Genomic DNA, 26,564 nt, shown 5'->3' on the forward strand with positions numbered 1-26,564 from the left:
AACAAAAAACAGAACCAAGTTGTACAGTATGGCTTGAGCAAATAGGAGAACAGAATCGGAACCAATGAGATGGAGAGAAGGAATAAAGCAACTAAGATAACTACTCGAGCCTAGGATTGCTTGGTAATATCCGGGTGATGACGTCAGGTACAGAGCAGGTCACGTGTGCTACTGTTCTGAGAGGAAGCAAAGGCTAGCAGTATAGACTCTCTGAGGACTCTGAAGTAATCAGTGAGGAAATCCGTGTACAGAAACAAGGGTTGAAACTAGCTTTGGACAATCCACAATGCTAACAGTGCAGAAGACCCAGCAAGGGAGATTCAGTAGTACTCTTAGATGCTGATAATGAAGTGGGGGTAGGGTACAGAGGTACTTCACCACGGGGACAGGAATTGTAGAATTATTCCTGAAAGGTGGCAGTATGCTAAAATCCATAGGAGCCATCAACTGTGGGGCTCCGTGTCACAGGCAGCCTTGGCACAGTCACCCTGGTGTGTGTGTGTGAGGGGAAGAGACTGTGTACATGGTTTTTATGGGATTCACTAAAAAAAGGACAAACAGGGGTGGTAGAGAGAAATGTCGATTCCAAGAGGTTTCTGTTTAACACAGGAAGATCATGGACGGACAATGAGCATGGGAAGACTGACTGCAGAGGAGGGTGGGGCTAGAGAGAACGGGAGCGATAATCCCATCACGGAAACCTGCGTGCTGGGAAAGTGAGTACTGAGGCATGCCACGCAAGTCTAGTGCTTGCTGGCTCTCGGCAGGGTCATGTTCCTAGGACAAAGACTTTATGGTAAGAGCAAGAAAAGAAGGTCTATGGGTACAGTGCAGCCACAGTCACTTCCCAGGGTGGTAAATAGGGCCATTCCTGTCTAGCCATTTGGAATTTCTCAGTGAAATACAAGAAGTGTGAAGGGTGGGGCTATAAGCACAGGTGGAGGAAAGTACAAGCTAATACTTTTGAGAAAACACAGAAATACTGCTAGGCAGGTTGATTTGGGCCTTGAGTTGGTAATGAGAAAAATTAGCCCAATGCTTACAGGTATTACATACTTGATCAAAATGTTTAGAAATTAAAAATATAACTCCTATTTTTCAAATGTAGTAGATGCAGACTAAAAAGTTACACCATTTAAAAACAAAGTATCCAGCATATGGAGCAGAAGATGGCCTAGTCGGCCATCATTGGGAAGAGAGGCCCCTTGGTCTTGCAAACTTTATATGCCCCAGTACAGGGGAACTCCAGGGCCAAGAAGTGGGAGTGGGTGGGTAGGGGAGCAGGGCAGGGGGAGGGTATAGGGAACTTTAAGGATAGCATTTGGAATGTAAATAAAGAAAATATCTAATGAAATAAAAACAAAGACAAAAACAAAGTATCCAAAAGAGAAAATACAAATTTTTTGAAGAGCTAAATCAAACGAAAGTAAAACAAAATAAAAAACAAACAAAAAACCCAAAACATTTATCATTTACTTGATATCTTTAAAATATTAAGTACTAACCTTGATTCCCTTCAGGCTAGACACGTGCTTAAAGGATCTGTTGGAGAAGTATATAAATATGTGTAATAAATATAAACTCTTGGTGTAAGAATTGAGTACAACTAAGTTTTCATTAATGAGCTGACATTTCATTCTTATCATGTGACCGATGTAAATGAGAAGAGCTAAGTTATAACTATGTACATTTTCAATTCAATGATAGCGGCTTTCTTAGCTGATCTGGCAAATTAAAGCTGTTTCTGCCTTTTTTGCTTTAAGTGTGCTACTTTAAAAAAAAAAAAACTTTATATCAAAGGAAAAGCTACTCAGGCTAACTGCTGGGCTTTTTACCCACAGCTGGGCCTGCCTTTTCCAGCTGGGGGAAATCCTGAGATGCAGGGTTCAGGAGATGCAGTAGTCAGAGAGCAGTCAGGTGGTGCTGGCCCCTGGGTACACAGTGCTGAGCATAGGAGGAACCTGGAATGTGAGCCACACTTGTTCCTTCAAAGAAAGGAGTGTAGAACCTGTTCTCTGCCCAGAAAGAGAAAGTAGATGTGCTTTCTAGCCCAGTGACCTTTGTACCATCTGTGTAGTTAGAGACTATCTGGCAGTAGACCTTCTTCCAGACCTGTCTTATAAACCTACTTTTCTCAGTCCATCTACAGAACCTATCTTTATGGAAAGTGTCATATGTACTTTACAAAGGGTTTTGATTGCGTCATGTCCAATCTTTATTTAGCTTACTTGGTTTCTCAAAGAAACTTATCTCTGATTTGTTGTTTGGTGATAACTGAGTTATCACCAGAAAAACTTTCATCAAACTGTGCTGTGGCTAAAATAATTATGCCTAAACCACTCGGAGTTAGACACCACAAGTTTGAACCACCACTGGCTATTAAGTCATTTTGAACCAGACTGTGTCCTTGCCTGGGGATCTATCATCTCCCTGCAGGTCTGTTAAGGCCAAAGAACCCCCACCCGTAAGCACGCATATCCATCCATACTCTTGAGTACTTTCAAGATGGGAGGAACAAGTGCTGTCAATCAGAAGACAGGTTTGTATTAACTCTTCAAAATAATTAAACCTTTAACATGTGACTAAATATGTTGTTGTTCTCTCAAACAAGAAGGTAATTAATTAGAAGAAGTCCATGAACTTCATTCTGAGAATGACCAGGAGACAGGCTAGAAAGAAAGGGCTAGACCCCTGCAGATAGCCTGGCTCACAATGTATGCCCACCTCTGCAAATAAACACTGTAACATTAACCCCAGTCTTTTGTACCTGCAGAGCCTGACTTTCAATAAAAATAAAGTGGTAATAAAGGTACTCAAAAAAAGGAACCCAGTTTCAAGATATGGAAGATCATAAAACCAGACACAGAAATAATCTAGACGCTGGGATTATCAAATTATCAAAGAATCTATGCAAAATATACTAACTACTCCCAAGAAAAGGTAAAAACCCACATGAACAAAGGCAGCTAAAAGCAATACAGGACACCATTAGTTGCATAATTCAAATAACAAGGCAGAGAGATCAAAGCCAACCTCCCCATTCACACAGAAACTCACCAGCCAGCAGCCAGCTGCAGTGAGGGAGCCAGTGAGGAGGAGCAGTGCCTGCAGGCATGTGGGGAGGCATTTTCCTCATGGCTATGGGAGGCTGGTCATGCCATGGTAAGTGACTCCACACATGCTCATGCAAGCTTCCCTAGTTAAACTCAATGGGGCATACACACACAGACATGGAGTTGCATGGGGTCTAAAGAAGGAGTTTAGCAGGTGGCAGAAGTGACAAGAGAAGGCAATGAGGAGCTAATATAGCCTGAAACATTGTATATACATTAAATGTTTTTAAACAAGGAAACATACAGTGCTGTGGTCTTTGAAGCTGTGCATACCCGTGTAGGGAGGAGCCCAGAGTACAGCAGTTACTGACACATCTCCCTCAAGGGAGCAAAGAGCTCAAACAAGCCACACTTCCAATCTGGTATCAGTAGGAAAATTCCTACTGAGCTGGAACACTGTGCCCTGGCTGTATCTCACAGGAAGTGCTCTTATACGACTAGTCCTAGAAGAACTAATTTAGTTAGACTATAAATGACAGCATGATGGGAATGTAGGCTATTCAACAAAGGTGATAAGCAAGAAAGATTGGGTGTTCCTGGGTAAAAAGTTCACTGTTCTGAAAGCTGTCAGCATTTCCTAAACTAACGTATAAGTTAGACATTGTGTCAATAAAAATGCCCACACAAAAAGAACTAAAAAAAAAAAAAAAAAAAAATTAAGGTTCAAATAATAAAATTTTTGAAAGAACACATCATAATGATGAGTAATAGCATTTCCTCATTATAAAAACATTATAAAACCACTATAATTAAGTAGAAACTGATACAAATTAACATTAATAAATCCGCTGAATAAAATATAACTTCCAAATAGAAAAATTACATATAATCCAGCACATGTAAGATAACATGTAAGTGGGAAATGATGGTGTTAGGTGCTTTGGAGTAGCAAAGATGCTAAAAGCTACAGTTAGCACTTTACTGCATTCATTAAAATACTTTAATTATACAAGAATCAAAGTTCTAAGTAAAAAAGACTTAAATTTCAGAAGAAAACATATAGAATTATTACTTTGAAATAGAAATAAAGTCTTTTGCAATGGATTCAAATCCCTAAAGCCATGAAAATATTTTCCAAATTTAACTGAATACAAATATTTTAAACATTTTTGCAGTTAAAGATTAAAGAAAACCAAATGAAAAATATTAAGAAAAGAATTGTAACCCATCCCAGCAAAGTGTCATCTTTACATAGAACTCTCAATAGCAGAAAATGCGGCAAAGGCATCAAGGGGCAGCCTGAGCAGCTGCTGATGACAGACCCGAGACCCAGCACTAAATACCAGCTTCCTCAGCGCTAAAGCAAACTCACGAGTCAGTTCATGAAGCTTCTGTACACTGCTAGGAAGAACACGACTTAACAGTCTTTAAGGAAGGAAGGGCCACTGACTGACTACACATATTAGAATAAAAATTCACCTTTTGAAATGTACTGATGCAATTTTCCATTATATGCATACATATAGGAGGTAGGGATAGTCATGAAGCAGTATTTATGAGGGCACAATTCCAAATACCTATTAATCTCAATGTCAACTAGAAAATATAGTTAAATATATAGTGCAACTACTCAGTGAGATATTAAGCAAGTATGGAAAACAATGTGGCATGAATATCTGAATGGAAGGATCTCCTGACTCACGTGTATACCAAGCTACCAATTTGTTTATAGAAATAATTAGAACCTATGCATTTATAAGCACATTTGTATGTATGTGACTCTTAAGTTTAAACAGTGCTAAATAGCTACAAGTCTAGGGTAGGAGAAGCATTTTATATCTATAATATATAAAAATAGCATATTACTATATAAAAATAAAAATATTACCTCTAAGTGCAACTGGATGTTGATACTAACATTTGACTTGTATTTCAATGTCAAAGTAAGAAAATAAGACCATCTTATATTCAGGGCTTATAAGCCAAATTCATGATGAATACCATTCATATAAAAACATCTAAAGTAGTAATCTGAGACTTACAGTTTTGCATCTTCTCTATAATCATCCAGTCCTTCATCGTAGGATTTGGATCTTTCTGTCTTTGAGCTGTGCTGGCCATCCAGGCTGGGAGGTCCAACAGATTCTGCAATTAAATCCAGCATTCATGCTTTTCAAGGGGTTCTGCAGATTCTTTCAATGGGAAAAGATCCGTCTGGCAAGCACTGTGAAGTGCGGTGTGCAGCCCACTTTACACGTACCTTGGTCGTGGGAGAGCTGACGTCGAATCAAAGGAGCAGAGGTCGTGAGGCTGGGGGGAACAGTTGCAATGGAGGGGACGTGGGCAGTAGAGGCGGAGATGACAGCAGATGCAGGAATATGTGCAATCTCGTGGTCGATGCTAGGACTGGTTGGCTCATCTGGAAGGAAGGAAAACTATTACTGGGACCTGAAAACTTCAGAGTCCACTGTTGTTACTAGAAAAGCCAAATAAAGGTTAACAGCCATCAAACTACCAGTTAGTGACACAGCTGTGTGTTAAAATTCACCTCACACCATCACTACTCAAGTGATGCCAGTAACTCTGAAAATAAGAAAATTAATAAATAACAACAAGCAAAGCGAAGTGCGGGAATTCAGAACCCAAATGAACTAAAGAAAAATAATCAGACCTTGTGCAAAAAAATTACCTTTCAAGTCCCTCGGTTCCTGTGTCCCGTGTCATCGTGTGTCCGCCCTCACCCCACTCCTTCACCCTGGTCCCCCTTAATTTTTGTAGGAAGATAATGAAACCCAATCACTCGCAACCAGAAGTTGCATGCTAGCAGGACATCGTACTCTATTTGGATTTTTGTGTAAATCACAAAAAGGTCCCTTTTTTCCCAGACAGGTGTCAGTCATAACTTTCCCCATTAGCAGGGTGCAGATGTACTTGTAGAAACAGGAAATTCTGTGCTGTGAGTTTTCACCATCTCCAAGTCTCTCATCATCTGTCAAATATGTATGCGTGCATGACAGCTAATGTTACTGGTACTTATTATGTACTAGAACATGTAAATGGTTTACATCTCCTACTTTCTGTAATACAGAACCCTCAGGCATGTGACTCTGCAAACTAACTCAACAGTGTCATCTAAAGCAAGCCTGACACCGAGCCCTGCTCAGCACCTGCCTTCCCACTAGTGAGCAGTAGCTTCATTCTAAATTCCTACTTTTATAAAAGATATCAGTGATTTAAACGCTAATATTTTAGGATAAGAGAATATAATTTAATAAGAGGCCAGTATTATAAGGCATTAGATGTCTCATCATGAAATCCTTTATCAATAAACTGTAATTATATAAAACTGAATCTTGACTATTTGGTTCAGAAGGTCAAAACAAATTATAACAATCTCCTATCATTTTAATGATCAGTGTTTTAGCAAAAAAAAAAAAAAAAAAAACCTAATGCCTGGGAAATTGTAACATTTCTATTTTATGAGTTAAAGCAATAAACGCTGATGCTCGAGGTTTTGCAGTTTTTTTTAAAAAAAGAGCAGCTGTTTAACATTTTAGCCAAATAAATGATTCTGAAAACATCTCTGAGCTACTTTTACTAAACACGTATGACAGTATCATGTATCAAACACCAAGAATCCAATAATTCTTTGTTCAGAAGCAAGGAGACTTGCTTGAAGAATCTTAATTCAATGAAATAAAAATTTAATTTTACAAGAACTAGTAATACTTAAAACTATAACTAGGATTAGGATTTTCAAGTTCTCGAAAATATAATGAATTTTTCAAATGATGTATACATTAAAGTAAGTTTTAAAAATCTAGGGGCTGGAGAGATGATGGCTCAGTGGTCAAGAATGCTGGCTTCTGGTCCCCAGGAGCAAGGTTCCATTCCCAGTACCCACATGGGGCTTCACAACCATCTGTCCGAGGGATCCTCAGGAACCAGGCACACATGTGCTACACAGACATACGTGCAGGCAAACCACTTGCACATAAATAACTAAAATATTAATTATTATTGCTAAGGCTGTGAACGATGGTTACGTGTTGGCATGTGTGCCACAACATGTGTATGCAGGTCACAGGACAACTTTGTGCAGCAAGTTCTGTCATCCACCTTGACGTGTTTGGAAAAGAATGTGAAACACTGGGATATGAATCACCTGAGTTTCAAGTGTATGTTTTCAAAAGGGAGGAAGAGGGATAGTTCTCTCTCTTGTATTCTGTTGGTGATGCTTACATCTATAACTCCTGATCTCTTTCCTAGGTTTTCTAACTCAAGGGTTGGCTCCCTTTGTGATTTCTTTATTGTATCTATTTCCAATTTTAGATCTTGGATGATTTTGTTCATTTCTTTCGCCTTTTTGATTGTGTTTTACTGTAATTCTTTAAGGGATTCTTGTGTTTTCTCTTTAAGGGCTTCTGGCTGTTTACCTATGTTCTCCTGTATTTCTTTAAAGGAGTTATTTCTTAATGTCCTCTATCACCATCATGAGAAGTGATTTTTAGATCTGAATCTTGCTTTTCCGGTGTGATGGTGTATCCAGGACTTGCTATGGTGGGAGAATTGGGTTCTGATGATGCCAAGTAACCTTGGTTTCTGTTGCTTCTGTTCTTATGCTTGCCTCCTGACATCTGATTATCTCTAGTGCTACCTGCCCTTGATATCCCAGAGCTCCTGGGAGTCAAGCTGCCTCTGGGACCCTAAGATCCTGGTGTGACCAAGCTCCTGGGATCCTGGGATCTTATGGTCCTAGGTGTGCTAGAGTGCCAGGGAGTGGAGCTTCTTCTCTGGGTGTTGTGGGGTTGGCTGTGGAGTTAGCACCCAAGGTCTTCTCAGAGCATCTCTGATCCTATGATCCTGGGCATGTTAGAGAGCCTGGGAGTGGAGCTTCCTCTGGGTGTTCTGGGACTCGCTGCAGAGTTTGTACCCAAAGACTGCTGAGGGCACCGGTTCAGACCAGAAGGAACCAGTGCCACTGGTCCCGCAGAGTTCCTGGGTGCCTGGGTCCTGCTGGTCCCAGTTTCTTCCAGTGTTAGGGCAGATGTTGTGTCCTCCTTACCTCCTGATCTATATGATCCTGGGCATGCTAGAGTGCTTGGGAATGGATCTTCCTCTCGGCTTCTCACTTGTTTATCTTTTCAGGGAATTAAACTTTGTTTTGTTTTGTTTTTTGTTTTTTCGAGACAGGGTTTCTCTGTGTAGCCCTGGATGTCCTGGAACTCACTTTGTAGACCAGGCTGGCCTCGAACTCAGAAATCCACCTGCCTCTGCCTCCCACGTGCTGGGATTAAAGGTGTGCGCCACCACGCCTGGCGGGAATTAACTTTTTGTTTCATTGGATCTTGGTAGTTTTCCCTTTCTATTTAATTTCTGCCCTCATCTTAATTATTTCTGCACAGTGCTGGCAGAGGCTAGGAGAGAACCAAACTTGGCTCCTGTAAGAGCAGTGTGTGCTCTCACTGTGGTGCTGCCTCCAGCTCTCTTTGGCTTCTCATTGTGGGAACGTGGGCTGTAATTGAATCTTCTAGGACTGCTCTCCTTGTGCTATTACTTTGATTTGACTCTGGGAATTTTTCCCTTCTTTCTTTGGTGACCCATTCATCAGTCATTGGTTCCTGGCTGGTCTGTGGTTCTGTTTCTGCAGACTTCTGCTTGTTATCCCACACGGTCAGATGAAGTCAGGAAATGCTTTCCACAGTCCTGTGCTTTCTTTCTTTTTTTTTTTTTTTTCCTTTTTTTTTTTATTACGTATTTTCTTCAATTACATTTCCAATGCTATCCCAAAAATCCCCCCCCCCCCCACTCCCCTACCCACCCATTCCCATTTTTTGGCCCTGGCATTCCCCTGTACTGGGGCATATAACGTTTGCCTGACCAATGGGCCTCTCTTTCCAGTGATGGCCGACTAGGTCATCTTTTGATACATATGCAGCTAGAGTCAAGAGCTCCGGGGTACTGGTTAGTTCATAATGTTGTTCCTCCGATAGGGTTGCAGATCTCTTTAGCTCCTTGGATACTTTCTCTAGCTCCTCCATTGGGGGCCCTGTGATCCATCCAATAGTTGACTGTGAACATCCACTTCTGTTTGCTAGGCCCCGGCCTAGTCTCACAAGGGACAGCTATATCACCGTCATGCTTGCATTGTGTCCTACTGTTTGATCTCTTCCCCCTAGTCTGCTGAGAATGTCTGTCCTGCAGTGGTAGGAGGAAATGTTCTGTAGATACTGTCAGAGACACTTGGAAATGACCTTTCTATTGGTGAGACCAGGGTTCTGAAGTCACCCACTCTTACTATATTGGGATTACTTTGTATCTTTATATATAGTAGCATATCAAAACCAGTACCTCTAACATAATAGAAAAGTATACATAGTTTGAAAGGGAATAAAAATTGTATTTATTAGTGTAAGCTTTTTTATTTGAAGTAAAGCAGTTGTATTTTAAAACATTATAGCCTCTTTTTCAACATATTGGTTAGAGGTGTATATTATAAAAAATGTAAACAATACTGAAATGATCATGATAGTGTTTTCCCCACTGAAACATACAACTATCCCTCTTCCTCCCTTTTGAAAACATACACTTGAAACTCAGGTGACTGTTGTATCAATGTTTTCTATGGAATCTTCTGCCCCTGAGGATTAACAATAAAGTGTGTTCTCAAAATACTTAGAAAGAGGTTAGAATGCACACATCATAAAGAATTAACACATGTGAGGAGACCGAAAGGCTCAGTGTACAATGTATATGATCAAATATCACCTTGTGGGGCTAAAGAAATGGCTCAGCGGTTAAGAGCACTGACTGCTCTTCCAGAGGTCCTGAGTTCAATTCCCAGCAACCATGGTGGCTCACAACTATCTGCAATGGGGTCTGATGCCCTCTTCCAGTGTGTCTGAAGAGAGCAGTGGTGAATACATAAATAAATAAAGCTTTAAAAAAACAAAAAGAAAAGAGAGAGAGAGGGAGGAAGGGAAGGAAAGAAAGAGGAGAAGAGTAGAGAGGAAGAGAGAGAAGAAAAAGAAAAAAACGAAGAAAAGAAACAGAACTAAACAAAACAAGGGACTGGAGATGGAGAGATGGTTCAGTGGTCAAGAGTCGTGGATGCTCTGCAGGAGGAACCAGTTTCTATTCCCAGCACGCACATAGCAGGTCACAGGTATCTGTAACTAGTAATGGCCCCCCTGGTTTCTGCAGGAACTACCCACATGTGCTGCAGACATGCATGGAGTATGTATGTCACATCTCAAAAGATTTCAAAAGATTTCTTTAAAAAATAAAATGAACTTTCTTCCCACAGCACCTGCCAATGTCCCTCTCCTGTTAGCACCCAACCCTCTGTGTTAGAGCGTGACCGTCTAATGTGGGAGAGAGAGGGTCAGCCTTCTAAAAGAAACTCAGTTGTGACACAGATATCCCTTTTTTAAAAAATCTAAATCAACAGGGGTAAATAAAAAGACATAAAGCTCCATTCTTGTTTTACAAGACAGGTCTGTGTTACCTAGGCTACTCAGCTTCCATTTTATAAATGGTTAATCAGTTTGTTTTCTCTATTTGCCTAAAAAAGAATCTGAAGGTTTTCTCAAGACATATGTAGACTTGTAAAGTATATGTATATGTGTAACAGATTTTCAAACTACTGCTAATAATTAATATTCTTTATTTAAAAATGAAATGTTGAACTTTTCTACATCTCTATAGTTTAAGACTAATGCTACATGTTCAATGTGTAATAAAAATGTAAGGGGAATCTCTGCCTGCTAAGTAAGCGAATGGGCTCCATGCTGACATTTTAGGAAGACAAGGCACTTGGCGTTTGAGGGCCCCAGGATCTAATATTTTTAAATAAAGAAAATCATTACTAAGGTAACTGTCAGGCTATAAATACATTGTTACTCTGCATTTCAATAGTCTGCCTATATACAGAATTATATAGATGACTACTCTTAGTTAACTGCTTTTTTTTTTTTTTTTTTTTTGGTTTTTCGAGACAGGGTTTCTCTGTATAGCTCTGGCTGTCCTGGAACTCACTCTGTAGACCAGGCTGGCCTCGAACTTAGAAATCCACCTGCCTCTGCCTCCTGAGTGCTGGGATTAAAGGCGTGAGTCACCACACCCCGCTAACTGCTACTTTTTAATGAAATAATTGATTTTTATTTTATCTCTGCACTTCATAGGACAAAACAGATTAAATGTTAACAGATAATAGCACTTAAAAAAATCTATTCCAGTGTCACCTGATTGTAATATTCTCTCACTATGCAAAAAGAAAATGTGATGCTATCATTGTGGTAAGATGTTAGCAGCCTGTGAAATACAGTGTAGGGCTTTAAATTTAAAGCACACACCCCAAGCATCAGTCCAGAGTTACTGTCTGTGGAGATGAGGTATTAATTTCTATGTACAACAGAACAAGTCAATGGGCTCGGCACTACGGGTCAAACACGCATGTGGGAGTAAGGCTGGCTGAAGCACTCCTCACAATGTTAATATGAAGATACCCTAGTTATAAAACTTTGCCACCATGCAGACTCCACTTCTTAAGCTGATTTTGAATCCTGACACCTGACATTTCAACAGCAAAGTTTCTCGAAAAAGTAAAGAGTAAGAAATAATTGCTCATTGGCAACATAACATTAAGAGCTAAGGGGAACCTTTCACACACTGGTAAGATGATGCCCTGTATCACATGATGCAGGTCCCTCTTTACAATGTGCTCTGTAGAAAACAATGCCCCTGGAGTATGCCCAGCACTGAATCAAGCTAGCCTAGATCCCCCACTTCCAAGTGCTTTTATAAAAAACCCTTTATAAACTTCTCATTTATAAAAATGGAGACACTATTACATGAATCTATGGAAACTGGGTTTGTAGATTATATCTCAGGACTGCACAACCATTATGACATAATTACCCACCCTCCTTCTTTTCTCTTCCCTCCCTTCATTTTTCTTATACATTTAATCATCTTAAACCATCATTCGGCTGTTATGTTAACATGTATCTCAGGAGTGAGTGCCTTCTTTACCCAGGCAGTGCTGTGGGCACAGGGGACAATGACATGAACTAGATGTAAAGTCTCCGCACTCAGTGTGCTCTGCTTCACAGAGATGCACACCTGACTGCCGCACGTTTGAGCATGCATAGAAAGCAGCTATTTTAGACACAATAAGAAGAGCCTGAATAGGTTACGGTTATCTGACTGGGCAGTGAAATCTAGCCCAACAGAGGGGCCTCTGGTTATCTGTGCTGCCCCAAGCAGGATGGGCGGGCTGGCCATAGCAGACTCCATAATTCATGTCTATTGAGATGGGAGGGAAACAGGAGGTCTGAGACAGTGTGACCTCCGCTGTGTGACATCAGTATGAGGGTAAAAGGAGTCGTAGGGAAGACTGGTGATGGAGACTGAGGTGCACACCTGAAAACTTTCCAAATCCTTCCCCAGGTTATCCCTGTAATAAAGTAAACACACAAGCAAAATCTATGGAGGAACATGCCTAGGAAGGAGAAGACACTGCTCATCACTAATGGTCACAACTCTTGTGATGGTTTGTATATGCTTGGCCCAGGGAGCGGCACTATTAGGAGGTGTAGTCTTATGGAATAGGTGTGTCACTGTGGGTGTGGGCTTTAATACCCTTGTCCTAGCTGCCTGGAAGCCAGTCTTCTGTTTGCCTTTGGAACAAGATATAGAATTCTTAGCACCTCCAGCTCCATGTCTTCCTGAACACTGCCATGCTCCCACCTTGATAATGAACTGAACCTCTGAATCCAAAAGCCAGCCCCAATTAAATGTTGTCCTTATAAGAGTTGCTTTGGTCATGGTGTCACAGCAGTAAAACCCAAACTAAGGCAGTTCTTCTGCCTCATGCTTTCATTTGTACAAAATGAGATTTGTTTTAAACTTCAGTGAACCACTAGAATCTCCAGGGGTCACTTATGTGGGTGTGGGCTACCTACAGGAGCAGGAGTGACTCAAAGGTAGCTGCATTTCCAAAAAGCCCACCTTTGTGTGGTGACAACTCAGGAGACTCTGCCCAACCAGCAACCGTTTACTACAGACAAAGCAAGGGAAGGGCCTGGCTGCTGTTGATTCAGGTAGACCAACAACTAGGTACAATAGTTCGGCTGACTCTCTTGACACAGATGGCAGGAACTGATTTAACCAAGACTAACAAAAGAGGACAGACAGGGTAGCGCATAAACCCATGAGCCCACTGAGCAAGCAGAGAGGACAGAGCCATATATTCAAATCCAGCCTGGGCTACAACACCCTGTGTCAAATACACACTAGATGCCAACTTACTTTTAAAGGAAAATGGCTAGTAGAAATATATTTAAGGAGGAGAAAAGCAACCTGCTCTGAGTGAAACACAACTTACACATGGAGAGTGGGTTGCTGTGGCTTAGTAGGAAAGCGATTGTCTAGCATGCATGAGGCCCTGGGGTCAATCCCCGGCACTGAAAATAAACACGTATACAGCACTTAAAATGCTTTAAATGCACGCGCAGTTTAAGATTTCTGTGCCTATGGAATACAAATACTCTATTTCTTCGAACACTTTTCACCCAGCTGCTGCTGTGCAGGGCCTCTGAATGCGCTCACCTATAAAAGGGATGGATGCCAGGGAATCACCAGGAGGGCTGGTGCTTGAAGCTTTCCTCTCCTCCATTCTTTTTATATGGACCTCTCTGCGTGCATCGTTTGGCAGCCAGCAGGTGGTGTCTGACCCGGTCTCCTGGTCATTCACTGCCAGGATGTAAGACTGATGTCTTAAAGGCTGTGGCGTCTGGCGGCCAGACTGAGGTTTCTCTCTTAGAATGACAGATTCTTTATTATCTAGCACATCTGGCTGCTGAATTTCAGCCTCCTGTAAGTTTATATCTCCATTCCTTGGGATGGCAGGTAGTTCTAAGTCTGATGTTCCCAAATTCTCACTGAGCTGTGGACTGGTCTTGGCAGAAGTTCCTGGTAGACACGAGGATACCTCAGTCTCCAGCTGGTGCTCGAAGGTGCTTTCGGATCTGAACTGCGTCTGCTGACTCAGCACACTGTGTTGATGCAGATGATTGACAGGCCTTTGGTCTTTCATGGAAGCCAGTGAGTGCTGGCTGAAGGACGGTTTTGACACAGGTGGAGGTGGCACTTTCAGAGAATTACTTCGGACTTTCACGAGTGGGGACCTGTCTTGTGCAATACCCCGTTGAAGTGACACCCCAGTCGTGGTTGGAAAATTTCTGTTGGAATGTGGTGGTCTTAGGTCCGGCGGGATTTTTTTAAACTGTGAGACAGGTCCTACCCCTCTCCCAACCAGGCGCCTGTTATCAGAATTAACAACGGGAGCCACAGTCAAATTTGAGCCTCGGAAAGGCTTGTGCATTTCTTGCTGCCTGGGTCTTTCGTGAATACCGCGTCTATCATCCTGCTCAGTGAAGCCACTCCACTTGTAAGTCTGTTTTCGTTCCCCATTTGAGTCAGGTATCTGACTTTCAGAATTGACAGTGGCTGTGGCTTCCGTCTGTCCCTCTATGTAATCCCACGAACGAGTTCTATGATTATTGAAGCTAACAGGCGGTGAGGTCAGCGCTCCTTGAGACGCGCTCCTTGGGCAATACTTCATCAGCACAGAATCTTCCAGTCTTTCCTGAGATACACTGCGCTGCCGGATCTGAACAGACTGGGGCACTCGGTCATGAGAGGTGCTTCGACGTCGTACCTGCAGAGTAGTGCGGGTGGGTACCACCTGGTTATAGTCTGCTGCGCTCTGAGATGCAGCTCGTAAGCTGTCCAGTCTTTCCTGGATTGTCCGACAACCTATGTGCAATCTCCTATTATCAATGTATTCTTTGTAAGTCTTATAATTTTTCCAGTCTATGTGCTGATGGGAGTTTGCAGAGTAGTGATTGACAGACACAGGAGGGGAATCCACGGCTTGTGATCTACTGCTTGAGATTCCTTCTGAATGTCCACTGTAATTTCCAGATTTAAGTAAAATTCCAGAAGGTTCTAAGGATCTGGAGCCTGTGGTCTGATGAATCAGATGGGCAGTGGGAACTGATGCCGGTGACGTTGTTCTCGATGCTGCTTTTGTAGAGGCCTGCTCATTTACACCATACCTTACCTCTTCAGTTCTATGTGAAGGACCTGAAGGGTTGTTTCTATTGGCTAGCAAGTCTACCACCTTCTCAGAAGGCACAATGACGGTCCTCACACTCTCATTGCAAACACACACTGCTGTGTTTGACTTTGCAACATCTGTTGGTGACGGAGGCACTTGTATTTCCATTCTATAGGCCCTGCCAGGTTGTGTGAGGACTGGTGCACTGGTTTGCTGTTTGTTCGGTAATGAATCAGGAGGGCATGTTTCCACCGGCTGTGCAGTAGCTGAAGGAGTCGATGGCAACCAGGGATAGCAAACTGGTGGAGGTTCAGGTATATTACGGGCATTGCCGCTGTAAGCTTCATTGCCTTTCAGGTATGCATCTTGAGAATATGCCTGTACAGAAATTAGAGAAGTGTCACACAATGATTTTCATGTTTTATTGTTCACTATCTGACTACCTTACCTTAATCCTGAATGATACTCACTGTGGCGCGCATGCAAAACACAGCACAGGGTACATTCTTAGGAACCTTCCTTCCTTCCTTCCTTCCTTCCTTCCTTCCTTCCTTCGTTCTTCCCTCCCTTCCCTCCTTTCATCTGTACCCTGAATGCCCCCCAACCCCATACTCCCTTCAGAGAGTCCCTCCCCATCTCCCTTCCCCTTAGAGAAATCAAAAAAACTATAGAACAACACACACACATACACACACACACACACACACACACACACACACTACAATCATTAGTTTTTCCAAAAAGCTTATGAGACAGATCACATCTCCCCTACCCAACCAGACACAGCCATGTTAGTTCTGAAATCTCCCCATTTAAGCTTTAAGATTGTTTTCAGCAGTCAACAGGTTAAATGACTGCCTATTAAATCCCAGCAAAAGAAGATTCTTAATGTTTACAAATAATAAAATAATAAAAGTCTTACCCAAATACATTGTTATTTAAGGCAGTAACATTATAACACATTAAACATATACTGAAATAACTATTCAATTAACTACAAAGAACTAAAAATAATTCATCTTTAAAAATTAAGCCCCTAAAGAGCCACACAAAATATTTTCATAAAGTCAATGAATGTGCATGCTTAAGAAATTAAATAGCACATACTAAAAGCAAAAAAAAAAAAAAAAAAGAAAGAGGTAATTTATCTTTTTGATATAAACTTTTTATTTTAAACTAATGCAAACATTACTTGATAAATTTATTTTCTTTTACTTTAGACATTTTTCTATTACTAAACTGCATGCAGCTCAAGTTTTAGAAAAACAGTTATTTATAGAACTATCTAACAATACTTTTGAAAATTTAAGAACTGAAATTAATTAAAGAGATTCCACACAAACAGAGCTCATGGATGCTACACGGCAGGCATTGTGTTCGAATCCAAGGCAGTCAGGTGGGGTGACTATCCCTGATCAAGCAGGCTAATTCACAGAAGCAGCGCACCCTGCCTTTGCAGCACACAGCCTGCAAAGCTCAAGTGTAGCTACCGAATAATGGCAAAGGGTTAGGGAGAGAGGGGTGAGAGAGTTAAGAAAATACAGATACATATGCTTTAACACTAGTTATAGAGGGTACAAACAGAAACGGAGGGAGGTGGGGGGGGGGAGAAACCATTATCACATACACTCTCTGCACATTAGTACAGCTAAGCAGATTGGCTTGTTACAAATCTCTATGAAACAGGACTTAAAAAGCAAGGAAATGGCTACTGTGCATCTCTTACCAGTGCTGTAACATCCTTTGTAAATTGTAGCTAGCAGAAAATAGGAAAACATAGCAGAAGCTGCTTACTGGTATAAAGACAGAATCATGTTGTCATATCAATGCTGTAAACAGCAAGCTACAAATACATCTATACTGTTTTCTCTGAAAGATCCCAAAAGAGGTAAAGGGCAGTGGAGCATAGGAATAACTTCAGAATCCAATTGAGCATCTCGTTCTCGAGCTTTGACCTGGTTCTTATTGAATGTGTCTCCCACTCTTGGAAGCAGAATACGGCTGATGACACACATCGACAGGCATTTTCTCCAGTATGCCCTGCCATCTGGTAAGCCACACAGCTTCCCTTCACTGTAAGCAGCATCACTGCCTCTCTTTCCCCCGAGCCCCTTCCATCTCTGCTTCCAGAGACTAGACAAACGCTCTATTACGCATTAAAGTAATGCAACGTCCTCCTTCAGAGGACAACCACAAGCTCTCAGCTGACTACAGCCTATCTCACTGTGTGACTACTGTTTTGTTTAGGTTTTTCACTGAAAAATTAAGATCTTTCAAACAATGTCCTTTATTGTGTTTTACTAGTTTATGAAATAAGTACTGTCTAGACATAAAAATATAACTTCCAGCGTAAAACTTGTCATGGTAATGATTATTACAGAACACAGTCTGGAATGCACTGAGAAATCAAAGCTAAATCTATAAACACACACATATACACAAACACGCGTGCGAGCACGTGCGTGTACAAACCCACCCACCACACACCATATTTTTATAGCATAAACACTGCCCATCTGAACATGAAGTATACATTCTGGTTATGTACCTGGACATAACAAGCCTAGTTTTTCCATGCTAGTTATGTCCAAGTCACTGCTTTTCTGTGACAAAAATAGTCTGGAGGAGAGCATTGTGGAATGACTTGTAATATTGTTAGCAGTAGGTTTGTGTAACCTCCTGCACCACCTGAAAAGAAAGGCAGGTCCCCACAGCCTGCAATGTCAGGGAAGCTGGAGAGCTACGGCATGCCTCTTACTGCACAGGAATACACTGGATGTGAAGAGAACAAACATGCTCCCCATGAAGACCATTTCTAGCCCCACCAGTTTTAACATTCTACAAAAGCCATTCTATGGCAATTTAAAGGTAACTTGTTTATTCAAATTTCAAACACTTTAAATTATTAAACACATAAATTATAAAACACTTTAAATTTTTATAGTCTTTAGATATAACTAAAAATTCTAGACAGAAATTCTATATCAAATTTGGGGAACAAATTATCCAAAAAGTCTACAAGAGCAGGTGATTTAGATAGGAACAGAATGTGCAATTTTTTGGCAGTGAATGAGCACTGGATATAAAAACATTATTTTACATTCTGAGGTGAGATTGGTAACTCTAACATGCTGACGTCTGCCACTGTATGGCACTTTCTCTCTGTGCTTGGCTACTAGGCACCAAATCTTTCAATGAGTAATCATGGTCCGCCATATGAATGCTTTAAGTATCCTCCAGGGAACCTTTAGATTATCAGTGGGCACCAATTAAATGGAACAAAATACCCTTTAAGCAAAATAAAGCAATTATGTTCTTATATAATGCTGTTAATCTATATTCTTATATGATGATATTAAGTCATCCAGTATGAAGAATTTACCTGGAATTATATGATCACTGCCATCAATATGCTTAAGAAATGATTATTTAAGTACTCTTAACCTCAAAATATGTGTAGGTCATTCTGATGGATACAGACAACAGTGACATTTTCCTAAAATAGAACACTGTCAAACATGAAGTTCAACTGTTGGACTGTTAACTGTTGGATGGTTTTCTTTAGTCCAACTGTTGGATGGTTAACTATTGGATGGTTAACTGGTAGACAGTTTTCTCTCTAGAACACTTTATATTCATTCTTTGGCTTCTTTGCTCTTGTTCTTTAGTTTTATCTCACAGTAGTTTAAAAGCTTGTATCCTCACACTGAAGCTAAACATAATAAAAACAGAAAAGTAGTAATCCTACAGTGCCTACCAGACACCAAAACTTTTAAAACAAACTGTGGTAGGGGGTGGGAAGTGAGAAAGACAAGCCAGAGAATTCTCCAGCCAGTATTATAACTGCAAAGATCCTATCAAGCAACATTTATCACTATGAACAATTTGGATCTTCAATAGAGGTACCATGACTAAGACCAGCCAGAGACCTGCAATAACTTTCCAGAGTAGTTTATAACAATCACACCTAAATCACTTAGCATGCCTATTATTATTAAATAGTTACAAAAAGATAAGAAGAAAGAAACAAAGAAAAGAAAAAGCAGGGTGTAATTGCATATGCCTGTAATCCCAGCACTTGGGAAATAGCAGAAAAATCAAGAGATCAAGACTAGCTTTGACCATAGTGAATTTAAGGCTAGTCCAAGGCTAGTCCAGGCTACACGAGACCGCAAACCAAGTTAAATGCTCTGTAGAATAAACAAACAAACTCTTGCTTATACACGTTTACCTTTAGTAACTTAATGGTATCATCTTTGAAAAGGGCAGGGGCGGCATGCCTGCAAGCTGACAAGCCAACTACTGAGAAGGGAGAAGAGGGCAGCGCCCACGGACAACACTGGGTTTGATACAGTTGTCTATTTTATTGATCCATTTCACAAAGCACATCCTATTATTATAACTCACAGGACACTATCCCAGTGGCTACAGCACTTGCTCATATGTGGAAAGCCCAGCATTGCAACAATAAAAAAGTAACTGCTGATAACTTACAAAACACAAAGGAGATTTCTGGAATTCCTACTCTCATTTCCCTTAGATTTGACTGACATTTGACAAATGTGTGTTTTATTTTAAATAGAATGTTATGCTGATTACAGAACATATGAGTGTTTTAAAAATAGTAATGGTTTTAAAGAAAAAAATTGCTACTGTTTAAAACAAATTTTCCATTTATATCACATAAGCATGGATGGCAGACAGATCATAGGACTCAGGTCAGGTCCCAGAGATGCAGAGTTACAGGAACGGCCATGACAGTAGCTGTGCAAGCAAAGGCAAAACACCAGCACACGTACTTATGTGGCGTCAGTTTAGAGGGTGGCTTAGGTTTCAGACCAGCCTCAGTTCAAGTGCTAAGACCAATGTTCTCTTCTTTCCTATTGTATTAAACAAACTACTTAACTTACAGGCTTCCACACAAAATAGCACAGAAAAGACTCCCAGGACCAAACATCGAGCATACTTGAGTATCTTCGGAGTCATGAGAGCTGATTAAATTAGATGTAACCGAGTCCACTGAGCAGATGCATATATAAATATCTTGGGTTGGGCAGAAGAGTTGCCTCAGCAGTTCAAAGCACTTGTTGCTTTTGCAGAGGGCTGAGGTTGAAGTCCCAGTACCCTCATGGTGGCTCACAGTGATCCACAAATCTGGTTCTAGGAAATTTGACATCCTCTCCTGACCTTGCTGGACACCAGGCACACATACATACATGTGGTGCACATACATGTAGGCAAAACACTCAGATACACAAAGTAAAATCTAAAAAGAAAAAAGTGTTCTGGGTCATTAAGCCAGAATCAAATTAACAGACTATGGAATTAGAGGTTGGGAAACTAGCTCAATGGTAGAAAACTTGCCTAGCAAGCTCAAGGCCCTAGGTTCAGCCCTCAGCTCCAGGGGAGTTAGCTATAGAATTATACAACAGTTCCATGTCACTTAATTCCAAATTTGTGGACAACAATCTGTCTCTTGAAAAAATACAACATACAGAAATCCAAATTTGGTTAAGTGAACCAGGAGGGTTTTATTTTTTTATTTAACCATTTCTAAATGCAATTCACTTTCCTTTCAAAATTCTCTTACTATTTATGTCCACCAAGCATTGTTTATTGGGAGAAAACTTACCACTTGGAGAATGTCTTCATCCTTGGGCATTACACTGAGCTCCAGGGTGGTGTCACTGAAACCAAGCACAAAACTGTCAGGGAGGCCGGAGACTGAACAAGAAACTGTCTTTTAAGATCATCACTTTCGAAAACTTATGGTTATAAGAAAGATATCACTAGTACAGAGGTTCAGTGGCATACAAAAAAGAGCACCCCTCGTGATCGTACGGCTCATTACAACGTGCCACTAATTCAGAGATTAAAAACTCCTATTAAATATTTTTAGGACAAAACTCGTAAGAATATCAGATTATGATTATTTGTCTTATGGATTACTTTAGTAATTACAAATTACAGGGTTTTAATCACACTGTCTATCAACTTAAAATTTATTAATGCAAAATAAGCAAATATTTTTCTGGTAATGTTTTGTTTTGATTTTTTTTTTTAATCTTTGTCTTCCTTTGGGGTTTGTTTTGTTTTTTTGTGCTTTGTTTTGTTTGTCCGTTTGCTGAAACAGGTTTTTTTCTTTGCAGCCCTGGCTGTCCTGGACTCCTTTTGTAGACCAGGCTGACCTCAAACTCAGAGATCCACTTGCCTCTGCCACCTCAGTGTTAGGATTACAGGCGTGTGCGACTATACCTGGCTTGCTTTGATGTTTTCAAGTTCTGGGAACTGAACTGTAGCTTGTTATACCTCAGCTCCTCAATGTAACATTTTAAGCAACTTTAAACTTCCTAACTTTGAAAATTCCACCTTTGCCTCAAAAGAACATTAGTTCACTACCAGAATAAGTCAGTTTTCAGCTTCATTTCAGCTATTTGTTTTATGCCCAAGATTTAATCTTTGTACTTGCTAGGTACAGCTTATAGCATTTTTATGCTAACACTGCAAATTTGCTAGATGTAGTGGAAAACGTTCTCTGAGTTTGCACAGGTCAGTGCTGGAGAGTACCAGCAGGTGACCATTTGCCAGGCCCTGGTTTAATCTCTAGCATAAGAAAAAAAAAAAAAAGCCAGAGGAGGAAGGAAAGAAGTCACAAGGAAAAATTGAATTTAACTTGTAATTCACATTTATATATCTTAAGGACAGTGAGGCTATCTCCATCTAATGATTATCCTAACTTCCCTCAAAAATTAAGAAATAATCCCAACATAAAATAAGAATAAAGTTCCAAAATCCAATAATGTATCTGCTTGGGTTAGTAAATTCCAGGAGGATGGTAAACCAAGGAGAGCCACAGGTGCGAATCCATCAGTCGCACAGGGAGGCCATGCTCTTCACAGTCACAGCTGCTTGAAAATATACAATGCACAGAAAAGTCCTTTGCAGGGACGCGGTCCTTGGCTTTCAGCTGCCTTGCAACTTCGACCAAACTTTCTAAAGAAAGTATGATCATAAACAGCTTTTCTCTCATTTTAAAATTGTTTGTACTGGCTGAAAATTTAAGACTTTCAATTCTATGTTACTCTGAGAGAGACATTTATGTGAGTTTGGGAGAAAGAGATCAGGCTGTGTGCTGGTGTCGTGGTGACCTTGATTACTGCGCAAGGGACAATTACACTCAAGGCTTGGCTTCTCTAGGAAATTACATTAAATATTAAAATATCAAAGAAAGTATTCGAGATTAATTAATCATGATCATATCATCTAACTGTAAAAATATTACAATGCATTAGGACATAAGTATTAAATAATTTAAATTAACAGCACAAACTGCTTGAGACTTAGAGACCCCTGATAAAAAAAACCTTAAGTGGTTGGGGAGACAGCACAGCTGGCAAAGTGCTTGCTGGATGAACTGTCAGAACCCACATAAAAATTCCAGGCGTGGTGGCATGAACTTGTAATTAGTGGGTGGGGGTTGGGGGAGCAGGGAACAATCTAACAAGACTCCATCCCAAAAGGGGTGGATGCTGCTCCTGAGGACGACTCCCACAGTTGTCCTCTGGCTGAGACACACACACACATACGCATGCACACACAAAAAATGACCTTTTAGAAAATAAAGAATTTCAACTGAGTTATAAACTGGTGAATAAAGCTATGAGGAACCATTCTGTAATCCAATGGCATGCATTTGAATTTAGGAAGAACATCTTCAAACAGAGATAAAACTGGATATCACAGCCAGACTCACAGCACATGCACAACTCAGTATTGTGACCTCTCTGACTTCAAATCTTTTTTTAATGGTATTTAAATTTTTCTAGTTGTGTCCATGCAAGTAAGACTACCTTTATAGTAATAAGGTAATATTACCTTTGTGGTCCTACCAATACTCATTCTATAAATATGTATTTACCTTTAGGGTGAAAAATGCTATCATTCTGTAGATTACAGGCAAATGGATTTAAAAATAATATCTTACTGTTAAAACAAATGAAGAAATATAAGCCAGTGATTTTATTCAATAAGGCGGCTCAGCAAAATACAGTAAAAATATGAATGTCAGTAAGACTTGTTTTAGAAAACCAAGTGTGCATTTATTTCTATATTTAAACAAATTATATACCTATCACTTGAAATCAAAGTGGAAAACTCATATTTTAAATCTATAATGAGTGCTCTCAGAACCCATAGGATTTTGCATTGTAAACATTACAATGAATATTACAACTTGCAAACCCACTCAACAATCAGTGGGCTAACATTTGGCAATACCATACACAACTTGCAGTTTTGGAGGAAATTCTGTGTTACCCTTGTCCTAGGAGCACAGAACTGTATAAAAGCTACCTGTGCTATATGGTTTTAGCCCATATTAATCAGGATTCAAGACTCTTACCTGTTCTGAATGAGAGCAATTACTTGGGAATAGGTCTTTCCTATGACACTTTCTCCATTGACTTTTATAATTCTGTCACCTTCAAAGAAGAGGGGGGGGGGGGGAGAACAACATATTAGGAACTCCTTGAAAGAACTACTCACTCTGAGTAACTGTGTCGAAACTCCCAACACTGCTCCCTCCTCTTCACTCTGTTTCCATGGTGCTGGGATCAAACCCGTTGCTGTCTGAGCTCCACACCCAGACCAAATAAGCCCGTATTTTTTAAAATATGCCTGCACATTTTTAAAGTACCTGTTACAAAAATAAATCTTCCTTTTAAAACATCAAACTGCTCATGAAATATAGCAATGTTCTGAGAATTCTAGACACCAATGAGCTTCCACTGAAGTGGTAATGCCCCAGGTGAGTGCTATGTCTATCAATGAGAAAGACCCACAGAATGCTCACAGACATTTATAAGATGGAACACAGGGCCCCAGTGGAGAAGCTAGATAAAGTACCCAAGGAGCTGAAGGGGTCTGCAACCCTATAAAGTGGAACAACAATATGAACTAACCAGTACCCCCAGAGCTCGTTCGTGTCTCTAGCTGCATATGTAGCAGAAGATGGCCTAGTCGGCCATCACTGGGAAGAGAGGCCCCTTGGTACTGCAAACTTTATATGCCTCAGGACAGGGGAATGCCAGGGCCAAGAAGCGGGAGTAGGTGGGTAGGGGAACAGGGCGGGGGTGGGGTGGGGGAGAAGGGAACTTTCGGGATAGCATTTGAAATGTATATAAAGAAAATATTTAATAAAAAATTAATTTTTAAAAAAAATTTTAAAAAAAGAAAAGAAAGAAAGACCCACAGAACTACCAACCACTCCTCCACTGGCCTTGTCATTCAGCTACAGAAAACTACCCACAAGGCTTCAAGCACCGACTATACACATTTCACCAGTAGTAGCTGATTTTTATCCACTGATTGTTTTTTTTACAATGTTCTTCCACTCTATGTATCTGGTTAATTGATGAGTGTACTATAAAACTTAAATATGGATGTGTGTGTGGGTTTATCTGTTAATTTACTTTTCATTTTAATGGAGGAAAATACTGGATTACTCAGAAAACCTGAGAGGAACAGAAAAGCCACAAAAGCACAAAGGACATAGAAATGAAAACCAGAAATAAGTCCTTCTATGCTTATATCAGCTCCAACTTACTTTCTCAAACTGTGACACTTGGAGTGTGAAAGGTGGTGTATTCTAATAGAATTTCACACACATTGTACATACCAATGATATTAAAGTAAGGGTTACTCTAAATCTGATGACAAAGATAATTATACTACATGCTGGTAAATCTTAGTAGTGGTACTCACTACTTATCTATAGTGGAAAATACACTTTACTCAAAGTGGACTAAAGGAAGTTTTGTCAATTCCTATTTTAAATTGTTTTATGCATAAAAATGAGAAAAAATATTTTGAAGTATTTGCTAATCTTTTTTTTTTTTTTTTAAAGATTTATTTATTTATTATATGTAAATACACTGTAGCTGTCTTCAGACACACCAGAAGAGGGAGTCAGATCTTGTTACGGATGGTTGTGAGCCACCATGTGGTTGCTGGGATTTGAACTCTGGACCTTCGGAAGAACAGTCAGGTGCTCTTACCCACTGAGCCATCTCACCAGCCCATTTGCTAATCTTTTATCTTGAGTTAATTTTATTAAAATCACAAATCAAATTAACAGGATTTTGTATCAAACATGTATTAAATTTACCTCAGTAGAGCACCCCAGTGATGCCTGAAAATGAAAGGACTTGCAAGTTCGCAGGAAACCTTAGCCATTCGACTTGCTGCCTGCCTGACTAGGCACTTTCAGACTTGGGGATCCAAAAAACAGTCTGCATTTTACTAAAGAAATATCTTTATCAATTTGTTACTTTGTAATCCTTTTGTCGAAGTTCAACTTTAAGGAGTAGGTGTTTCTGTTTTTGTTGTTTTTGGTTTTTGCTTTTAAAGAGAAACTGCAAATCTGTGTGTTAACTAAAAGTGCCACACCTTATCAAGTTACATTGTAATATCTGTTCAGTGATATCCACTGAGTTTCCAGAAAGATAGACTGCATCTCAGAAACAGTTACAATGGATGTGAAGAGAGAGATAGAAGGCACAGAGGAGAGAAAAGGAAAAAAATAGAGTGGAGAGACTGTGAAGACCCCAGCACCTGTGCATAAGCCAGCCTCGAAGGCCGGCCCTCCTTCCTTCACTTGTTTAACAAATATGGTATCCATCGGCTCCAATCGGTTCCTTTGCTTTCCTAGGAAAGAAAAGAAAAAAGCCCAAGGCATAGCTTTACTTTATACTATCTTATTAAAACCCCACACATAAAATGACATTTAATTAAAATGAGAGCAGAGATTTTTCATGAAGTAGTTAACATATCCCAAACCTGGATGCTAACACGAAACTCTGGGATGTTTATTAACTAAGCACTTGCTTGCTCCTTCCATAACAAAATGGCAAACGCACTGACTGATTCCGTTTACTGAGCATAGTCTGTATTTTAATGACTACACTATATGACAGACATACCTTATAGCTCCCAATTCCCACAGCTAATATATATAATGAGCACCAGAGTACAAGAGGGTTGAAGTCTTGAAGGGATTAGCTTAACAAACACTAAAGTGTACACAGCAACGTCAGACTACTGCTTCCTAATACTGAATTGCGCTACATATTGAAGAAGTAATTCTTTCTTCTAAAAGCTGATGGGAAGACATAAGTAAATGACAGGACAGTATAAAAACTGGCTAAAGAGAAATAGGAAAAGCTGTGGTGAAAGGGGGAATGCAATCAACCTGGATACAGTCAGTATTGCACAAGCTGTGGTCCACAGACCCACCTGTATCTAGACTCACAGTGCTTATGAAAAATGAGTGTTCTAGAGTCAAAACAGAACTCTAGCTTGTTAACAAGTTTCTCATGTGATCCTAATAG

At 40.2% G+C, this 26,564-nt stretch overlaps 1 protein-coding gene across 18 annotated transcripts in view; it reads right to left on the reverse strand.

The window, feature by feature from the left end:
• Positions 1-26,564, reverse strand: part of Arhgap21 (Rho GTPase activating protein 21) — a 120,773-nt gene that overhangs the window by 18,378 nt on the left and 75,831 nt on the right. For 12 of the 18 annotated variants that reach the window (XR_373946.4, XR_373945.4, NM_001128084.2 and 9 more), the window contains 8 exons: positions 25,789-25,881; positions 23,579-23,657; positions 20,810-20,864; positions 16,904-16,933; positions 13,665-15,555; positions 5,314-5,472; positions 5,096-5,198; positions 1,506-1,542 (listed from right to left, as the gene is read on the reverse strand). Coding sequence is in view for 16 of the 18 variants with exons in the window: in NM_001128084.2 (NP_001121556.2) it covers positions 1,506-1,542; positions 5,096-5,198; positions 5,314-5,472; positions 13,665-15,555; positions 16,904-16,933; positions 20,810-20,864; positions 23,579-23,657; positions 25,789-25,881 (2,447 nt within the window). In the remaining 2 variants the exon portion in view is untranslated. The remainder of the gene's footprint in view (positions 1-1,505; positions 1,543-5,095; positions 5,199-5,313; positions 5,473-13,664; positions 15,556-16,903; positions 16,934-20,809; positions 20,865-23,578; positions 23,658-25,788; positions 25,882-26,564) is intronic. The other 6 variants (NM_001081364.3, XM_030252085.1, XM_006497545.4 and 3 more) reach the window with 1 other exon arrangement.

This window comes from Mus musculus, chromosome 2, assembly GCF_000001635.26.
Source record: "Mus musculus strain C57BL/6J chromosome 2, GRCm38.p6 C57BL/6J".
NCBI classification, from domain to species: domain Eukaryota; kingdom Metazoa; phylum Chordata; class Mammalia; order Rodentia; family Muridae; genus Mus; species Mus musculus.